At 44.2% G+C, this 17,437-nt stretch overlaps 5 protein-coding genes across 5 annotated transcripts; 3 read left to right on the top strand and 2 right to left on the bottom strand.

Annotated features, from left to right (window-relative positions):
• Nucleotides 1–26: 26 nt before the first annotated feature.
• BCIN_11g04870 (hypothetical protein) lies at nt 27–3,674 on the bottom strand. Its single transcript, XM_001558383.2, has 3 exons — nt 3,187–3,674; nt 971–3,127; nt 27–917 (listed from the first exon to the last, which is right to left on the bottom strand). The coding sequence occupies exons 1-3, from the start codon at nt 3,586–3,588 to the stop codon at nt 210–212; spliced, it is 3,267 nt and encodes a 1,088-aa protein (XP_001558433.1). The 5' UTR covers nt 3,589–3,674; the 3' UTR covers nt 27–209.
• A 167-nt stretch (nt 3,675–3,841) lies between these two features.
• Nucleotides 3,842–6,130, top strand: BCIN_11g04860 (hypothetical protein). Its single transcript, XM_001558384.2, has 3 exons — nt 3,842–4,091; nt 4,218–4,530; nt 4,858–6,130. The coding sequence occupies exons 1-3, from the start codon at nt 3,976–3,978 to the stop codon at nt 5,425–5,427; spliced, it is 999 nt and encodes a 332-aa protein (XP_001558434.1). The 5' UTR covers nt 3,842–3,975; the 3' UTR covers nt 5,428–6,130.
• Nucleotides 6,131–6,413: 283 nt separating this feature from the next.
• On the top strand, nt 6,414–10,054 carry Bcprf. Its single transcript, XM_024696036.1, has 7 exons — nt 6,414–7,093; nt 7,182–7,488; nt 7,536–7,613; nt 7,672–7,941; nt 7,989–8,652; nt 8,716–8,958; nt 9,007–10,054. Exons 1-7 carry the CDS (start codon nt 6,778–6,780, stop codon nt 9,730–9,732), a joined length of 2,604 nt encoding a protein of 867 aa, XP_024551839.1. The 5' UTR covers nt 6,414–6,777; the 3' UTR covers nt 9,733–10,054.
• A 1,916-nt stretch (nt 10,055–11,970) lies between these two features.
• Bcrml2 lies at nt 11,971–13,727 on the bottom strand. The gene is made up of 3 exons (XM_001558387.2): nt 12,395–13,727; nt 12,267–12,340; nt 11,971–12,210 (listed from the first exon to the last, which is right to left on the bottom strand). The coding sequence occupies exons 1-3, from the start codon at nt 13,359–13,361 to the stop codon at nt 12,115–12,117; spliced, it is 1,137 nt and encodes a 378-aa protein (XP_001558437.1). The 5' UTR covers nt 13,362–13,727; the 3' UTR covers nt 11,971–12,114.
• A 556-nt stretch (nt 13,728–14,283) lies between these two features.
• On the top strand, nt 14,284–17,084 carry BCIN_11g04830 (hypothetical protein). The gene is made up of 3 exons (XM_001558388.2): nt 14,284–14,933; nt 15,029–16,379; nt 16,435–17,084. The coding sequence occupies exons 1-3, from the start codon at nt 14,925–14,927 to the stop codon at nt 16,515–16,517; spliced, it is 1,443 nt and encodes a 480-aa protein (XP_001558438.1). The 5' UTR covers nt 14,284–14,924; the 3' UTR covers nt 16,518–17,084.
• The last annotated feature ends 353 nt before the right edge of the window (nt 17,085–17,437 follow it).

The following is a 17,437-nucleotide window of genomic DNA, read 5'->3' as shown; positions in this document are numbered from 1 at the left end:
TGCACACAGCATTCATGTTAGCGATCTGGTTAAATAAGCTTGTAATTATCGTGTATAATTTTGCTGTGGTATTCTGAATCTAAATTGGGAGGAGGCATTATGTCGTGTTACCCAGGCATTCATCATTTTATTCAAGTGTGAGCCCTGCCTAGACGCCTTCTGAAAGACTTTGGAGTGCTAGTCACCAAGACTGACTTACTCACTATGACCTAGTGGTGGGAGGTAAAATAGTCCGCCTCACTACTCCCTTGAGACATCCCGGGACTAGATTCACCATTGCCGTCGTTTCCATTAACATTAGATTCTTTTATTGGACGAGGAACCTTTAATTTTGTACCTTCAAACATAAAACTTGTCGCTTCTCGGTCGGTACTAGGGCTTCTAAGGCTAACCATTTCCAATGCCTCCATTAATGTAGCTCCAGTTTCGTCGAGAGCCGTTAGGAACCGTGCAAGTTCTTTACATAATTCCCAATCCTCTTCATCTTTCGCACGAGAAAGTAAACGAACGAGTTGTTCTGAGCTTGAACTCAATTCTTCGAAAGTATGAAGAATCAGCAAGTACCCACCCGCTGTCTTCAAAGATCCTCGTTGCAACGATTCCTCGAATAGTTCTTGTGGTGGTGGCAAATAGGTAAATAGCGTTCGCCATGACCTCACTTCTGTTTTACGAGTACACTGTACAACGATATCCAAGTATTGAGGGAAGGAGGATAAAAATGAAAGCACACCTGGCAGCAAAGCTGCCTCAGGTGACGGTGGCGTATCTACTTCTTCATCGAGGACATTATGTAATAAAATTTCAAGTGAGTGCGCAAAGTATTCAAGATCTTGATACTGGTGAGCTAAATGTAAAGCTGCAGAAGAATCGAATCGAGATAAATGGAAGCGTAGGACTTGTGGGATAAATAAATGAGTCTAGAATATACGTTAGCGCGAATTCCCAACATGGACTAATTCTCAATACATACCCTGATTGTGAATTTGAAAAAAGCAAAATTCACATCACGACGCTGAACTAGATCAGATTCGAGCCCGAGAAGAATACCTTTACCGAGTAAAACCGACAAAGGATAGAAGTCAACAGGAATGGAGACCGTGGAGGGGAGTTCGCGACCCAATTCCGACGGGGCAGAGCGAAGAACGTCCTGAACCTCAGGCCATACTTTTATTTCATTGCCTTCAAAGAACCAAAGCGCATCTCGCAATCCATTGCCTTGCCCATGGTCTCCTATTTCCTCGGTGGACTCAGTATTTCTGGGTGGATTTGCTAAGGGTTGATCTCTCATAAGGGCATAGAATTCGATATTCTGTGCAATGACTCTCATATCGTATTTGAGTTTGCGTTCATCATTCAGTGATGGTTGTAACAATACAAGTTTTCCGTCAACCAAGAATAGAACAGTTGCAACGGCTACGTCTTGTGACGGGTCTCCTTCTAGTATCTGTTCATCCGGTAAAATCCAGCTTAGACCCCTTACTCTAGCTGGGGATCTGACGATACCATGGAACGCTATCTGCCCAACTTGCACAAGTTTCACTACACCGTTTGTTGTGGCGAAGATGTAGTGATACAGTAAATTGTCATACGTATAAACAAGTAGAGAGTCTTCCCCAGAAGGGGCGATTAGAACTACCGGCGCTGGCAGGTACTCAACATGTAACATGGCGGTATTGTCGAGGGGGGCCTCACGTGAGAATAAACGCAACTCGAAAGAATCTCCAGCTTCTACAGCAGCAACTAAAATGTGTTGGTGCCAACACATACCTCCTCGTACTTGAAATTCGTTCTCCATATTTTCATTGACAAATGTTTTCCACCGACCACTGTTAATACTGTAATGCGCAAGTCCACGCCGACCTGCTACTGCAACATATCTGCCATCTGACGATATGACAGAACAACGTATGGGCCATTGATCCACAAGATAACTGGAAGGTATCTGAGCATTGTGCCACAAAGACGATTCTGTTGATATAGTGGTAAGGTCAGGCATATCATAACCTCGATAAACCATTATATTCGAGGTGGTTTGGAGTAAAGTGCGAGATATATTTGCAGAGGCATAACATCCAGTAATAGCACTACGCGCCATCTCTAAAGTCCAGAGTCGATTGTCTCGCTGGCTAATCAGGAGGATCTCGGTCCCGCCACCAACCCATACAGCCTCATTAACACCAGCCAGCCAGCCCTCATTATTTTCCTCGCATATCCTTCGTTCTGATCCGAAACTATTTGCCCCTGATTTTCCAAACACACTCCACATTGCCCAGCCGTTTTCATATCCTGCGAAAAGGCTATATCCGTCGGGAGAATAGCTGAGACAAGTCAATTGACCAGAGGATTGTCGGGAAACTGACAGGCGATGAGTGTGTGAATGCGGTACATTGCCGACATAATCCTTGGCCGTAAAGACTTGTATGGTTCCATCATTACAACCAACGGCAATGAGGGAGAATCTGGCATTAATAGCTGATCTGATTGCATGGTTATCTTCATTTGTAGGTATGTGAAAGCAATAGCCTCTGAACAATTTCCGGTGCCCATCTGAGTCTTTGTGTCGGGTATGACGCTGTACTGCATATGCCCGACCATCACTAGTGATCCAAGTAGACAAATTCATCGGTCTATCATACACCATTTCGGTTACACTGGCTTTCTTAGCTAGCCATTCCATCCTGCTGAAAATCTCTGTACTTGTCTGGTTGCCTGTGCTGTCTGGAGTCCATCTGATGCACTGTACTGCTCCTGGCTTCTTTGTTGCAACGACCAATTCATCATCTAATGCTAAAGCATTGCCGATACCCGCGTCAACCTTGATGACCATACGAAACTTTACACTAACGTCTCTGACACCACCACCTTCCCCTGGCCCCCAAAGAATCCTATCTCCACCCTGACCCCTATGACCACTGAAATTACTTTGTCTGCGATTTGTGTGATTGTCAAAGTGTGGCTTGAAAACTCTGGATTCGGGATCGGTGGCTAAAGTGTAAGTGATTAGAAACCCATTTGTTGTCTGAACGACGAATATCATGGAATCGGGTCTGAGAAGAAGGGAAACATTCGATCCGTATGTAGCAAGGGATTTGCGGGATCGAACCACCACGGCCAATATAGCAGTAGGCTATATGAACAGGTCAGCAAAACTCCGTTGCAAGCTTTAAAGATATGGGATAAAAGTACCTTTGTCTGCCATATTGTAAGGGTGGTGGATGTTATAGTCGCGAAAAGATGGCCACTTCGGGATATTTTCAATGCCAGCAGCGGATCATTTTCTGGTCGACCGGAAGGGAAATATGATTCATCGGTAAGGGATGATATATTTGAAGGCCGAGTGTGAGTGTCGTGTTCGACTGGCTTTATGCCCGGTGTGATAGGTGTTATGGGGGTCGATAAACCAGAAGTAAACACTTGATCGTCATCAGCATTCTCCGGGGATTCATCGTTTGGCACATTTATCAGAGATCCGCTGCCTTCTGTAGGTTCCCGCGACTCCGCGTCATCGTCCGTTTGAATAATATGATCTTTAGATGCGGCGCTGCTGCTTGCTGCGTATATTCGAGGCGCTCCAATAGGCCAGTACATGGCTGTCCAATGCCACTGGAATTTTCATCCACATCATCGCATATCCGCGGAAGTTGTTGGTGTATAATTTGAGCAAAATGCTCGTCGTGTTCTGGATATTGGGTGAATAATCACAAGCTCATTGTCACACAAGATGGTCTTGAATGAATTCGCGGCTAATTTTCGGTAATCCCCGGTGGGTGAGCTCTCGACTTGAGCTCCATGCGGATATCATTGTCTAATAAAACACAATAAGCACAGGCACAATAGCCATGACCTCAAAGTTTTCAAAGCTTTCATGACAATACTGCACGATATCTTCTTTTAATTGGGATACCTAGTAATCTTCAGAAATTGTATTATACATATATTTTCAGCATCCGCGAAGGTACTAAATACGTAGAAAAGATGGCACCCCTCCGCCATCGACAGAGTCTCTCAAAGGAGAAGTTCTCCGGATACTTTGGCTCTTTAAAAACCCAAACTTATAACGATCCTGGTACAAGAGGCTCTGGCTCTCATAGGTATGCCCCTCAATCATTCGGATGGTCATCAGTTCATCTATGGAGATGCCATGTTATCACGTGATCTCAGGGCCTTCTACTCGCCCAACTGGTCCTGTGTATTCGTTGCACTGACTCTTTGTATAGTTTAAGGACAATTTCATGGAATCCTCTGGGCTCGCTGATCGCAACTGGAGCTGCAGATAAAACACTGAGGGTATGGAACCCCGAGAGACCTTCAGTGAATTACTCTACTCAACTTGTCGGCCACACTGCTGGGATCGAAAAGGTGGCATTCAATCCTGTAAAAGATGCTGAACTTGCCAGTGTAAGCAGTGATGGTGTTGTCAAGTTTTGGGACGTCAGAACCAAAGCTGTGATTAACGAAGTCAAAGGATTGGGCGACGCATTCACATTAGTCTGGCATCCGAACGGGGAGAGTCTGATTGTTGGTAACAAGGTACGTGTTCTAATACCGATATATATGTTTCTCTCCGTGAATAAGAAGTATCCAATAGCTTGGACAGCAGTCAGATGACGAACTCCTTTTAATTTCCGAGTCTAATTGGGGCATCCGAAATATTCAAATCGAAATAACTCACTCTGGATATTACATCGTTTCCTGACTCTGCAATTATTCCCAATCATGGATTCTTCTCAAATTTTGAAAGCCAAATTCAGTCTGCTGGTCCGAGTTATTGGGTTTCTGTGTTACTGTTGTCTGAATCTATTCCAAAGAGCTTGATTTACCGTTACACCTTTCAGACCCAGAGCTAATCATCAATAGTCTGACAATATCTACATACTTTCCCCAACACAATCAACTCCTCTTGCTTCACATCAGCAGCCAGTACAAACAAACCAAATCGCTTTCTGCTGGAGTGGTGACAAAATATTCCTTACAACAGGAGAAGGTCGTATAAAGATTCTATCCTATCCTGACTTCAAACCCATCTTTAACATGAGCTTCGAGGCTTCACAACCCTTCACTTTGAACGGGCATACATCCTCGTGTCTTTCCGTGGAGATGCAGCCAACAGCTAGGTTCTTGGCAAGTGGAGGCTCGGATTCCATCATTGCACTTTGGGATACAACTGATTGGATATGTCAACGTACTTTGATTGATATGGTTGGCCCCATCAGAAGCATAAGTTTCAGCTTTGATGGAAGCTATATTGTTGGAGGTAGTGATGAAGGCTCAGGATTGGAAATTGCTCATACCGAGACTGGAGAGCATGTGTACACCGTCAAAGGCAGCCCTTGTCCTGTTGTGGCCTGGCATCCCAACAAATATACTCTAGCATATGTGGAAAACGGAGGCTTGAAAATCGTTGGAGTGGACTTAGAAAGGAAGTAGATGGCCTGTATCTATGTGGTCCTAACAATCGGCTCGTAAGCTTTCTACAAGGGCTTTACAAGCGGCGTGGATGCTCCGGAAAGCACCAACTACAGGAAATTCGGTTGAAAAGCCACCGCAAAGTTGTCCTCGCAACAGAAGCGACGGATGATCATCACGATACGGATGAACATGTATGCGAAATATCTTGCTCGACTATTACCTATCCACTAGCTTGTATATCGAAGAATTAGGGAGATACATATGACAATTTCAGGCGATGATGTTCAAATACAGTTTACTAGCAAAGAGCAAAGACCCAAGATCCATACCTCCGTGCGATTGAGCTCCAGCCTGTTGGATCACTTGCACGTCATTTCAGTCACCTAAACATGAACTTTCCCAAAGCGTTTGAAGAATGCATAGCATGACTTGGTGACGCGGGGCAACATCCAGCCGTATTACTGCTAGGATCTCCTTTGTCCCTCGAGCTCAACTGGATCCGGTTGTTCCACAAGGCTGATGTGTACCTAAGCAGCAGCGTGTCTGCCATGCATATGCACCTCTTGCTAAAGATGTTGATGGTGTTGTGAATAGGAGGTTCACGAACATGGTTCTATCTAAGCTTACGAATGAAAACGGCTTTAATGTTGATGCCTTGAGTAACGTGTTAGGATTAACTGTTATGAAACGTTGCCAATTGATTTTGAGTTGTTGCAAAGCAATAATGCTCTGATATCTTCTGCGTTGCCATAAATTTGTAGACCTCGCACAGTCAGCCATGATTTCCCTGGTTCGTTTCCCCCATTGACGGTCCCACCTTTATTATTACGGAGCAGTGGAACAGCCTCACATCTTTAGACCCCAAACCTTATGGGAAGTTGTGAAACGGATGCATAGACCCTCATCACCAGTTAGCCTTAGGTAGCATTGATAACATTCCAATGAAAGTAACAGTCACTGTCGTAGGGATTGGAGAGATGATTCCGAGAACTTCTCCCGTAATAGACACATATTTGCCATTTACCCCGTGCCCAGACATTTCTGCAGGCGTGATAAAGTTCTAGCGTTCCTTTCTTTAATTTCTTATCGAAAAGCATAGCAGCGCAGCTTTTGTTCTTTGCATGTTCATTATTATCATACACATCATTCATCAACAAGCGTTTGTGGCATTGCAGCAACGCCTGGACAGTCGAATTAACAATAATTTTTGTGGCCATCTTTACTTGGATCACTCCGGCACGGTTTCGTTGCGACAACAAGTTCTGACGACACACCACACCCTGCAAGCTTACTGAACATCGATGACCGGTTCCCTTGGATACGGAGGGAGTCCATTCTTTCGAAGCTTGAATCATCCTTCAGTGTGAAATGTCATCAAATTTAAATGTACCCCGCGAGGACTTCTTCAACGATCCTTCACAACAAACACCCAATTTAAGACGAGACAGCAGTCTGAGAGATACGGGCAATATGGCAGGTGGAATCGATAGAAATGGAGACTCGACATTTCCAAAACCGAAGAGAATTGCATGTATTATATGTCGAAAAAGAAAACTTAAATGCGATGGTTCAAAACCAAGTTGTTCAACGTGTGCGCGATTGGGACATGATTGTGCTTATGATCCTGTGCGAAGAAAGTCTGGCCCGAAACGTGGCTATGTGAAAGCATTGGAAGAAAGATTGAGTAAGTCTTCAGGCGTCAGGGTCCAGGAATCTAGGGTATCCGATACCTCAATAGTTCTCAGACACGGGCTAATACCTCGTACTATCAGAACAAGTTGAGAACATGCTCAAATCACAAGAACCTACAACTACAACTACAAGTCCGAGTACAAGCAATGCTAGCGGGGCTGGGTTACAGACCGCCCCTACCCCAGATATTAACGTCTCTAGTCCGAACATTGGAGTAGACGGCGAGCGATGGCGCTACAACAATGATGCTCAACCGACGTTGAATGGCATGGGATTCTCGGCCAATATTGGTATGGGAATGGGGCTGGATGACTTCCCCTCTACGTGGGAGATGATTGGTCTTGGGATTGAGGAACCGCTACCCCTTCAAGAGGTAGTTGACGAGTTGTATGTTTTTCAACAGGCTATTTTATACATGAGCTTACATCGTCTAGGCATGAAATTTACTTCGATAATATTCACCCTTCCCTCCCAATGATTCACAAATACCGGTACCTTGCTGCAATGAATCTGTAAGCAATTTTCTTGTTCCAAAATTGAACATTCTTTGATCTAACAGGCATTTCATAGTGCGCCAAATCAACGACCCCCAGTTTCATTACGATATGCAATGTGGACGCTAGCAGCTTCCAGTTCAGAGAAATACATGGATCTTAAAGACCACTTCTATCACCGAGCCCGAAAATATATGGAAATGGATACGTTGAAAGGATTTGGAGAAAGCATAATTTCTGTCTCGCATGCACAAGTTCATATTCTTTTAGCTTCCTACGAATTCAAAATGATGCACTTCCCTCGAGCTTGGATGAGCACTGGGGCTGCGATTAGATTATGTCAAATGTGAGTACCCAAAGCTTATGTGGAGCTTAGCAGCTAATCGACTGAAGGATGGGTCTACACAGACTTGATAAGCCTGGTTTAGAAGTCAAGCAGTGTCTCCCACCACCGCGAGATTGGACAGAAAGAGAAGAGAGGCGTAGAACCTTTTGGATGGCTTTTTGCGAAGATCGATATGCTAGTATCGGTACTGGCTGGCCTATGACTATCGATGAAAAGGACATCACATCGGACTTACCATCTTCAGAAGAAGCTTTTAATATGAGCAGGCCGGAAAGAGCGCAAACTTTAGCCGATTCAATGAGTCCCCAGGGCGCCTCTAGGTTGTCACCATTCGCTGGTGTTGTTTTGATGGCTTCACTCTTTGGAAGAAATCTCCTACATCTCCATCGCTCTGATCCCGATTATCGTGACAATGACTTGAATGGGGAATTTTGGAAGCGACACCGGCACATGGACAATATTCTCCTAAATACATGCCTCTCTTTACCTTTCCATCTTCGATTGCCTCACGGAATGGCTAATCCTAATACCGTATTTTTAAACATGAACATTCATGCTTCTACTATCTGCCTACATCAGGCAGCAATATTCAAAGCTCAAAAAAATCGTTTACCTGATACTGTCACCGCTGAAAGTAAAATCAGAGCCATTAGTGCTGCCAATGAGATCACAAGCATGATGCAGATGATCTCGCATATGGATTTATCAACTGTAAGCGCATTGCAGAAACACAAATACACGTATTTATTGAAAGTCTCACTAACCCATTGATAGATGAATCCATTCATATCTTTCTGTCTCTACGTAGCCGCACGCGTCTTTGTTAAACACCTCAACGATACACCGAAGGATTCCCCAGTTTCGGATTCCCTAAGATTTCTCTTGAAAGCCATGAATGCTTTAAAGAAGAAAAACCCTTTGACAGAGTCCTTTCTTGTACAATTAGACGTTGATTTAGAGGCCATGGGAATGCGCAATAATAATAAATCCAAGGATGGAACCTGGGATGAGAGTTTGGTATGCCACATTAATGCCTTTGGAAATTCATAAAGCTAATTCATTCAGATGACTACTAAAGTAAATACTCAACCTGGGTGTAACATTACACAATTCTTAGAGGGTATAGGTCCGGATGACTTCCAAGTGATAGGTGACGGTCCTACTAATCCTCAAGGGACACCACGCAGTATTTCCACCGATGCTGAACAAGGGGTTAGGGGAACATCAACAAGCCCTGGAGTTGATCCATTTCCTCAAAGCTTCGACATCGAACAGAGAGGCTGGCCTAGGATGAACGAACACCTACCAACTCGAGATTTGAGGCAAAGCGTACCTGTTAGTCAAGGCAGAGAACCGAACGGCAATGTATACGGCCACGAGGGTACAAGTGCTGGCACGATAACGGGTCTATCTTCCAATACCGGCAATATCTCCAACCACCCAACACTCAAATCTACTTCTGAAAGTCGACCTTCTAATCTACAACATGGACAGACCAATAAGAATACTGGATCCTACGAAACTCGTCCAGCACCAGATACGAATCGCGAAGTTCGTGCCATGGATTCCTTTTTCTCGACACCCCCGGGCTATAATAACATTACAGCTGGGTCGAATATAACACCATCCGCATATAGTATGCCAGAAACGCCTGGGAGGGCATATACAAATACAGGTCCTTGGCCGCAGCAGACGACTACGGGGCTGACGCCGGTGGGCGAGGGGGTATTTAGACATCTGATGGGGTTGGGACCCATGGATGCGATGGATATTTGGGAGGGAGGTAATTGAGTTACTGACTGTGATATTGATAAAGTGATGGGGTTTGGGTTTGGGTTTAAGTTGCTCGGAAATAATGCGATATGACATGATGTATTTTGAATTGGCTATGGATACAAATATGGCTCAGGGGAAATATCGAGGAAAGCAATATTAGCTTGCATTGTCATTGGCGTTGGAATATCATATTGGCTTCCTTATTAGGACCTCTCTTTGGATCAAGGGCGTAATCGGGCTGCAGGTGATATCATAGAGTATACTGGAGGGGGGCGTATGATATATGATGTAACAGTTTGGTTTTAACACTATAATTTAGATATCTAAGATTCACCCAAAAACATCCAATTCTCATGTCCCATGTGCTTGCCCTGACTATCATCCTGTATGATAAACCCGCAAGCACAGTGCAAAGCTGACTGATGGTTAAAAAGTGGTGAGCGACTAAAGAGTTCTCCATCTACAGTCCAACGCTGAAAATTCTCGAAGCAGCCAACTTTATTTTAAAACATAAAGGTCCTTCAGAACATGAATTTATTTTGATCATTATATCAAGACTTTTGAGATACTAATAAGATGTGGAAAATATCTCGGTTATTAATTGAGAATCTTTCGAACTTGGAGATGTTGTGTGTGCATATTGTGTGAGATGTGTGAATTACTTGGGTTTTTTGAATTATTCGCTATAAAGGTAGGAGGCTATGTACTCGAGGGATACTTAGGTAGGTAGGTAGGTAGGTGGGTGGGTGAATGGGTAGACTTGATTATTTATTTATGTGTATATATATATATATCTAGTAAATGGATAATTAGATATCTCTCATTCTCGTTTATTTTACCGAGTGGAATCTATACTCTATACTTTATACTCTATCTATATCGAATGGTGTGTGTGTGTATATATATATATATATATATGAATGTGTATGAGGGAGTGTAAGATTGAAGGGGGAGGGGGTTTTCTGGTTTGATCTGATCTGATTTGTTTCCCTTTCTGTTCTTTGAGGTGAGATTGCGGGTTGTGGGATTTGGATTTGGATTTGGATTTGGATTTGGATTTGGATTTGGGTGTTTATCTCTATCTATCTATCTGTGTGTGTGTGTGTTTGGTTTGGTCTGGTTTGGGTTTGTGATTGAGATAGTAGGATAGATAGAGTAGGGAGGGTTTTGTTGTTTTTTAGGGGGGAGGGGAAGTTCTACGCAGTTTCTCTCGACGGACGAAGTCTGTACTAGTATTAGTACTAGTATCAGTAGGGTGAGTGTTGAGTGTTGTTGGGGTGATGCGATGCTTTCGTGGGGGTATCGGGTATTGTAGCTATGCATCTAGATGATAGGTGGGACGTGGGGGTTTGTTGTTGTTGTTGCTGTTGTGATGACTTGCTTGTTTGCTTGTTTGCTTGCGCGGGGTTTAGATGATGGTGGGATGGCGACATTGAGCGGCTTTGTTTTGCATCGGAGGATATGGAGTAGGGGTGTTTGTAGATTCGTAGGTGCGGGGTTGTATTGTGTCGTACTGTGTTGTATTATGATACTCACATTGGGTGTTGGAGATTCTCCGGAGATATCGTAGAAATCAATGAAGATGAAGAGAAGAGAAGAGACTCAGAAGAATACAGGAGTGGGAAGGGTGGGGGCAAGGAGGGCAACTTTCAAGAACAGGGTAAGCTATATGATGGTAGAGGGGTATTGGAGGTAGTGCACACATAAAGATAAAGTGTGTTAGTAAACAATGTAGATAGATAGATAGATGCACGCACGCGGTACGAGATCTAGTCTTATGCAAAGATCCGTTATAGGGAAGAGGGGAAGAGGGGTGAAGATTCTGTGAAGATGTCTATTCGACGAAGTAGAGTTTAGTTTGGTGTAGATTGTTGTGCTGTGTCATGCTATGTTATGTTATGGATTTGTTGTGATGGATTTATTGATCGTGTTTACAAGTGTGTTGACTCGGTGATCAGAAAGGTGGTGGGATAAGATGGGATTGGCGAGTATGTATCGGGATAGCGGGCCGTGGGGGTTTGGTAGACGGGATAGAGAGGAATCTGAGAAGACTGTGGTCGGGGCTATCAATTGGTTTAAAAGACTGATTTGGTTGCGAACATTGAATTGCTTTTGAATATTGAAAGCTAAGGTACATCATCTAGTCTGTCAGATCGGACTGTGAGACATTCTGGGGTACCTGTACTCGTGACATTGGATAAGCGAACATCAATAGTTATGAAGATGGACACGCAAAACAGCACATCAAAGCATTGGGGTGTCAATAGGCATATCTTTATTCGGTACTTGATATTGCACATGATGTATAAAGAATACGTCTGTATACAAGACGGAAAGCTTACAGCTACAGCCTACATGTACAGCGCCAATGCAAGGTATATCATGATAATCGAATCTCTACTTTGTTCTTCTCTTTCCGTGATTTCTTTCACGTGGAGTGACTACCCACTTATTGGGCTTGCGAACCTTTCTAGTCTTATATCCTCCTTTGGCCTAAGAGTGAAGTAATGTCAGTGGGTACCCTCGAAGTTTGAGGATGGTATACATACCGGCATGCCCCATGGACTGACTGGGTCGACGTTACCCTTCGATTTACCTCTTCCTCCTCCGTGTGGATGGTCGGCTATTAAGTTTGTAAGTAAGCATGCTTATATTTTAGCCAGAGAAGAAAACATACCAGCGTTCATAGCAAGACCTCTGACTGTTGGTCTAATGTTCAACCATCTTGAACGACCTGCTTTACCAAGTTGTCGATGTTGATGATGAGGATTGCTAGCAATGCCTACAGTTGCACATGCGTGCATACTAACCTTTCTCACCTCGCCACTCTGCAATCGTACCGTGACAAATCTTGGTCCCTTGTCTTTGTTAGATGTCTCGTCATCTTTAGATACCACAACTGCATGTGTTCCCGCACTTCTACAGAAGACAGCACCTCTTCCTTTTGCGGACCCAACATTGTAGACAGTTGTACCGATGGGAATCATGTGTAGTGGTAAACAGTTTCCTCTCCACGCAGTCTTTGCAGCCAACACACCAGGGTCTACGAAACCTCCCATACTCTCCAATAAATCTCTTGGGATACCGGCTCGATAACTCTGTACTTTATCTCCAGCTCTCATGCCCTCTGCGGCAACAATATAACTCTTCCTACCAGTAGCTTCCTCATTCAGTAATGCAATATGTGCACTCCTTCCTGGATCGTGTTCAATACGTTCTACTGTGTGTACACCCGGTGTCATTCGATGAAAGTCGACAGTACGAATTCTTCTCTTATGACCACCACCTCGGTGTCTAACTGTAACTCGACCACTATTGTTTCTTCCACCCTTTCCATGACCTTTCTTTGCGAAAGTCAAAGGTAAAAATGGTCTTCCTTTCCACAGATGATCGTTTATAGGTCTCTTTAAATGTCTGACACCAGGCGTTCTTGGTTTGTATGTTCGCATAGCAAAAGTAGCACTGCTGCTATCTGAGGAAGACACAGGGGGTGCAAAGCCTGCTGTTGCAGCTTGCGCTGCAGGGACTTCGGCTTGCACGGGCTCGACGACCGTTGCGTATGTGCGAGGGAAGGCTCGAAGTATGGGTAGAGAATTGCATGTTGCCCTTGGACATTGTCGCGCAAGTATCCTGGGTTGAAACATGATGTATGCTGTATATCGAATTAATCACCACAATTCGATTGATCTTCTCGCCACGGCGAGAGCCTCCGGAAACAGTGGTTGGGAGTTTTGAAGGTCGATGTCGTTCGTGCTTGAACGTATCTCAAACTTCTTCCGGAAAGGCTATCTCCCGATTGAGTTTAGTTTGCGTATTGGATGTGGTGATAAGTTGCAGAGTTGAGAGGTAAATTTTCAATTATCACTCGTACAGCAGATAAAAAATGGAAATGAGTACTGTGTGAAAAGCAGAAGCTTGAAAAGAAGTATGAAACTCACCCAAGATATAAACAGCGGTAGATTCTATATCAAGAGGTCGACGTCTGGAGTGAATTGGCCCAATGTCAAGCCAATTCAATTCCATCAAGCTGGAGACATGCACCCAAGTACCCATACAACTAAACATTTTTCTAGGTGCGGCTTCATCACCAGCCACAGCGCATTCCAGCCACACTCTCAAGACGGGAAACGCAGCACCAAGCCACCCGGAATCGAGATGGATACGTGTTGCGTAGTGGTTGCCTAGGAGAAAACGCAAATCAACAAAAGCTTTGGCGTTTAAGCTGCGTCCAAAGTTTCAATTCGAGTAAAGTTATGTCAATTGTGGACCTGTGTGTGATCTTGTTGTGACCGACCAAAGGGAAAGATTTTGCAGCCGAACTGGATTACAGTAAATAGAGTAACTTATTATAAAGATAGTAATGAATATAGCAAATGCTACGGTAAAGACTTCTGTCGGCCAGTTCCATATATCACTCGACCCAATTCAATCAGACGCGAACCCATTTCACGCACCTCGCCCATACCTCCTGCGTCTATCCCTTTCTGCCCTTCCCTTCCCTTGCCTTGCCTCTCAAACCACCCATTACCTCATTCGTGCTTCCAAAATCCTTGTTACTGTACCAGCGAAGAAAAGAACCCGCGAAGGAAGCACAAACACGCTAGTGGGTCCACAACAAGCGAGTGCCTGGCAACCTTGGAAGAGCTCTGACAACCTCTTTAGCAAGTCTTCCCTCTCACTCACACACATTTAACTTCATTCACTCCATCCACATCCACATCCACTCATAAACATCAACACCTCCGGCCAAAATAAACAATACATTCGACCTCCATCCTTCGACCGTCGACTTCTTCATGTTCTTGATAGCCTCTTAGGTATTTGCCAGCTTTAGATCCTTTTCGGTATCTTGTTTGTCCAGTCGTTCAAGTTCTTCAGTTTCGTGTGCAGTTCAAAAAAAAACGAGTTCAATTCTTCATCTGTCAACAAAGTCGATATCTCACAACCCCATTCTTCCTATCGTCAATTACACGTCGGGATCTATTGAAGACCTAACCCATCTTCATGTATGTATACCCTTTAACCTTCTACACCTCCATGTGGTCGAGATTTCGCGTCTCGATGTCGCTGTCTTCGATATTCACCACGCGCTTGCCAACATCTATCAATACCGCGTTTTGCTGACCATCATCTTTTTTAGCGACCCACCATCATCCTCTCCACAACACTCCACACATAATAGTTAATACAACAACACATCGTCAAATATGCCAGTTGTATGTACCCCAGAGACCACATAGTTTGATTCCAGATCTACCCATCTCTTCAATTGATTGTCTCATTGGTTAATGCTAATCATGTATGCATATAGAGTCGAGCAACTAGTCGTAGGGCTCCTACAAATGAGAACGATGAGAATGTAGCTGGTGTCACAACCCGTCTTACTAGATCTAAATCTGCAGCATTTACTACGGAGGAAGTCACCGGTGCCGTCAAGAAGCCACTTGCAACCAAGAAATCAACTATCAATGCACAACCAGTCCGAAAGCGGGCCGCCTTGGGAGATGTTAGCAACGTTGCCAAGGGAGGAGATGCAGTCGAGGCAAAGAAACCTGCTGCTAAGAGTGGACTGGTCTCGAAAGCTTCACAGCCAACCGGCGTCACCAAGAACAGTACTCGATCAGCCCTCGGAGCTAAGGATACAAACAAGAAGTCGTTGAGTAAGGCAGCTGGATCTGGAGTGATGAAGAGAAAGACCACTGCAGCTTCGATAGCCGCCGCGGTAAAGGAAGAGACACCTGTCGAAGACGAACAACCATCCCGAAAGAAGGTCCACATTGAAGCAGAAAAGCAAGCTAAAGTTATCATCGAGGAAAAGGAGAATGAGGCGGAGGCAGAGGCTGTCGTTGAACCAGAGCCAAAGGAATCTGTTAGACTTGAGTTTGCCGAAGGTGTACGCGACTTAGATGCCGAAGACACCGATGATCCTTTGATGGTGGCTGAGTATGTCGTTGAAATTTTCGAGTACTTGAAGAAGTTGGAGATCGCTACCAAACCTAATGAAAAGTACATGGCCCATCAAGAAGATCTGGAGTGGAAGATGCGCGGCATTCTAGTCGACTGGCTCATTGAAGTTCACACACGCTTCCACCTCCTCCCAGAAACCTTGTTCCTTGCCGTCAACATCATCGACCGTTTCCTCTCCACCAAAGTTGTTCAACTCGATCGTCTTCAGCTTGTTGGTGTCACTGCAATGTTCATTGCTTCGAAGTACGAAGAAGTCCTCTCACCTCACGTCGCCAACTTCCGTCACGTCGCCGATGATGGGTTCACCGAGGCAGAGATCCTTAGTGCCGAGCGTTACGTTCTTAGTGCTCTCAACTATGATTTGAGCTACCCAAACCCAATGAACTTCTTGAGACGTATCTCTAAGGCAGATGACTACGACATCCAGACCCGTACTTTGGGCAAGTACTTGATGGAGATCAGTCTCCTTGATCATCGATTCATGAAGTACCTTCCAAGTCACGTCGCTGCTGCATCCATGTATCTCGCCCGCCTTATTCTTGAGAAGGGCGAATGGGACCCAATGTTGACTCACTACTCCGGTTACAGTGAGGATGAAATTGAGCCCGTCTTCCAATTGATGGTTGATTACCTTGCTCGTCCTGTTACTCATGAAGCATTCTTCAAAAAGTATGCTAGCAAGAAATTTTTGAAGGGTATGTAATTCCGTATAAAAAAGCAACCATGTTGACTCGACTAACATTCCACTAGCATCAATCCTTACCAGATCATGGGCCAAGAAGCATGCCTCCCTTTATGGTATTGACGTTACCCAACCTTTAGAATCTTCATAGAATATATGATACTTAATCATATTTACTACCTTCATCGTGCTCTTCCCTGGATACACCCTTTGCATTTTAATTGGTTGGGATACGAAATGGTACTTACGACGGATGATCTTATGGACTCGACCACCAATATACCACACACTGTCCTGGTCTATAATGGGTCGACTTTGGTTTATGTCGATGCTTCTCGAGGCGTTGAGTGATATCTTTCTTCTTGTCTTTGGTTTGGTGCATACTCTTTTTTTAGCACAAATTGGCGTTTGGGTCTGTACGCAAATGGATCTTACAGTATTGGCGTCTGGGAATCTGACATCGTCTCCACAAATTGCTTCACGTCTTGCAGCAAACATTCTGGCTACAAGCATATAGCAGAAAATTATTGGCAGTTTCGCTCTATTGCTGTCATGAGTTGTGAAAGCAGAAAAAGGGTATTATTTCTTGTGTTGGTTACATGAGATAGCTTTTGTAAATATATTCTAGGCGCGACAATAAACGTTACAATTATAAAAACAAAACGAAAATGAAAATGAAAATAAAAATAAGAATAAGAATAAAGGATTATATAGTCCATAGAGTATGATTGAACCACTCCTATCATAAGACATTCATAGGGGCTGAAGCGACGTTGACAATTCACTCAAGCTGTCTTGGTCTCAAGCTTGGGGGTGGGTAGATTGATTTTGTCGCTTGATAAGATAGATGGATATGTAGATCTCCATCCCCACTGTGCCTTGTCAGCAGCCGAACACATCAAAGTCGGCTGATGCGTAAATAAATACTGAAGGAATCACGTTTATCAACTGTTCCGACAACTACAATCAATCGTTTGTATTACGAGTACATTTGATGAGTCCTTGGCAAAACGCATAGAAACACTCCTTAGCATCGGAGGTTCTAGCCCTGATCGACCTTGGACGATGATG

The sequence above is a fragment of the Botrytis cinerea genome, chromosome 11 (assembly GCF_000143535.2).
Source record: "Botrytis cinerea B05.10 chromosome 11, complete sequence".
Taxonomy (NCBI): domain Eukaryota; kingdom Fungi; phylum Ascomycota; class Leotiomycetes; order Helotiales; family Sclerotiniaceae; genus Botrytis; species Botrytis cinerea.
The sequence above is the reverse complement of the archived record's forward strand: the minus strand, read 5'-3'. Positions and strand labels throughout refer to the sequence as shown.

Excerpts from the sequence above, each read along its gene's own strand:
- BCIN_11g04870 (XM_001558383.2), bottom strand. The coding sequence starts at position 3,588 with ATGTACTGGCCTATTGGAGCGCCTCGAATATACGCAGCAAGCAGCAGC. Across the intron at positions 3,128-3,186 it reads TTACAATATGGCAGACAAAG|CCTACTGCTATATTGGCCGT; the intron begins GTACTTTTATCC and ends CTGTTCATATAG. Across the intron at positions 918-970 it reads TTTTCAAATTCACAATCAGG|ACTCATTTATTTATCCCACA; the intron begins GTATGTATTGAG and ends CGTATATTCTAG.
- BCIN_11g04860 (XM_001558384.2), top strand. The coding sequence starts at position 3,976 with ATGGCACCCCTCCGCCATCGACAGAGTCTCTCAAAGGAGAAGTTCTCC. Across the intron at positions 4,092-4,217 it reads AGAGGCTCTGGCTCTCATAG|TTTAAGGACAATTTCATGGA; the intron begins GTATGCCCCTCA and ends CTCTTTGTATAG. Across the intron at positions 4,531-4,857 it reads GTCTGATTGTTGGTAACAAG|TCTGACAATATCTACATACT; the intron begins GTACGTGTTCTA and ends AATCATCAATAG.
- Bcprf (XM_024696036.1), top strand. The coding sequence starts at position 6,778 with ATGTCATCAAATTTAAATGTACCCCGCGAGGACTTCTTCAACGATCCT. Across the intron at positions 7,489-7,535 it reads CAAGAGGTAGTTGACGAGTT|GCATGAAATTTACTTCGATA; the intron begins GTATGTTTTTCA and ends TACATCGTCTAG. Across the intron at positions 8,959-9,006 it reads GAACCTGGGATGAGAGTTTG|ATGACTACTAAAGTAAATAC; the intron begins GTATGCCACATT and ends TAATTCATTCAG.
- Bcrml2 (XM_001558387.2), bottom strand. The coding sequence starts at position 13,361 with ATGTTTCAACCCAGGATACTTGCGCGACAATGTCCAAGGGCAACATGC. Across the intron at positions 12,341-12,394 it reads AGGTCTTGCTATGAACGCTG|CCGACCATCCACACGGAGGA; the intron begins GTATGTTTTCTT and ends CAAACTTAATAG. Across the intron at positions 12,211-12,266 it reads TCAGTCCATGGGGCATGCCG|GCCAAAGGAGGATATAAGAC; the intron begins GTATGTATACCA and ends CTTCACTCTTAG.
- BCIN_11g04830 (XM_001558388.2), top strand. Across the intron at positions 16,380-16,434 it reads TAGCAAGAAATTTTTGAAGG|CATCAATCCTTACCAGATCA; the intron begins GTATGTAATTCC and ends ACATTCCACTAG.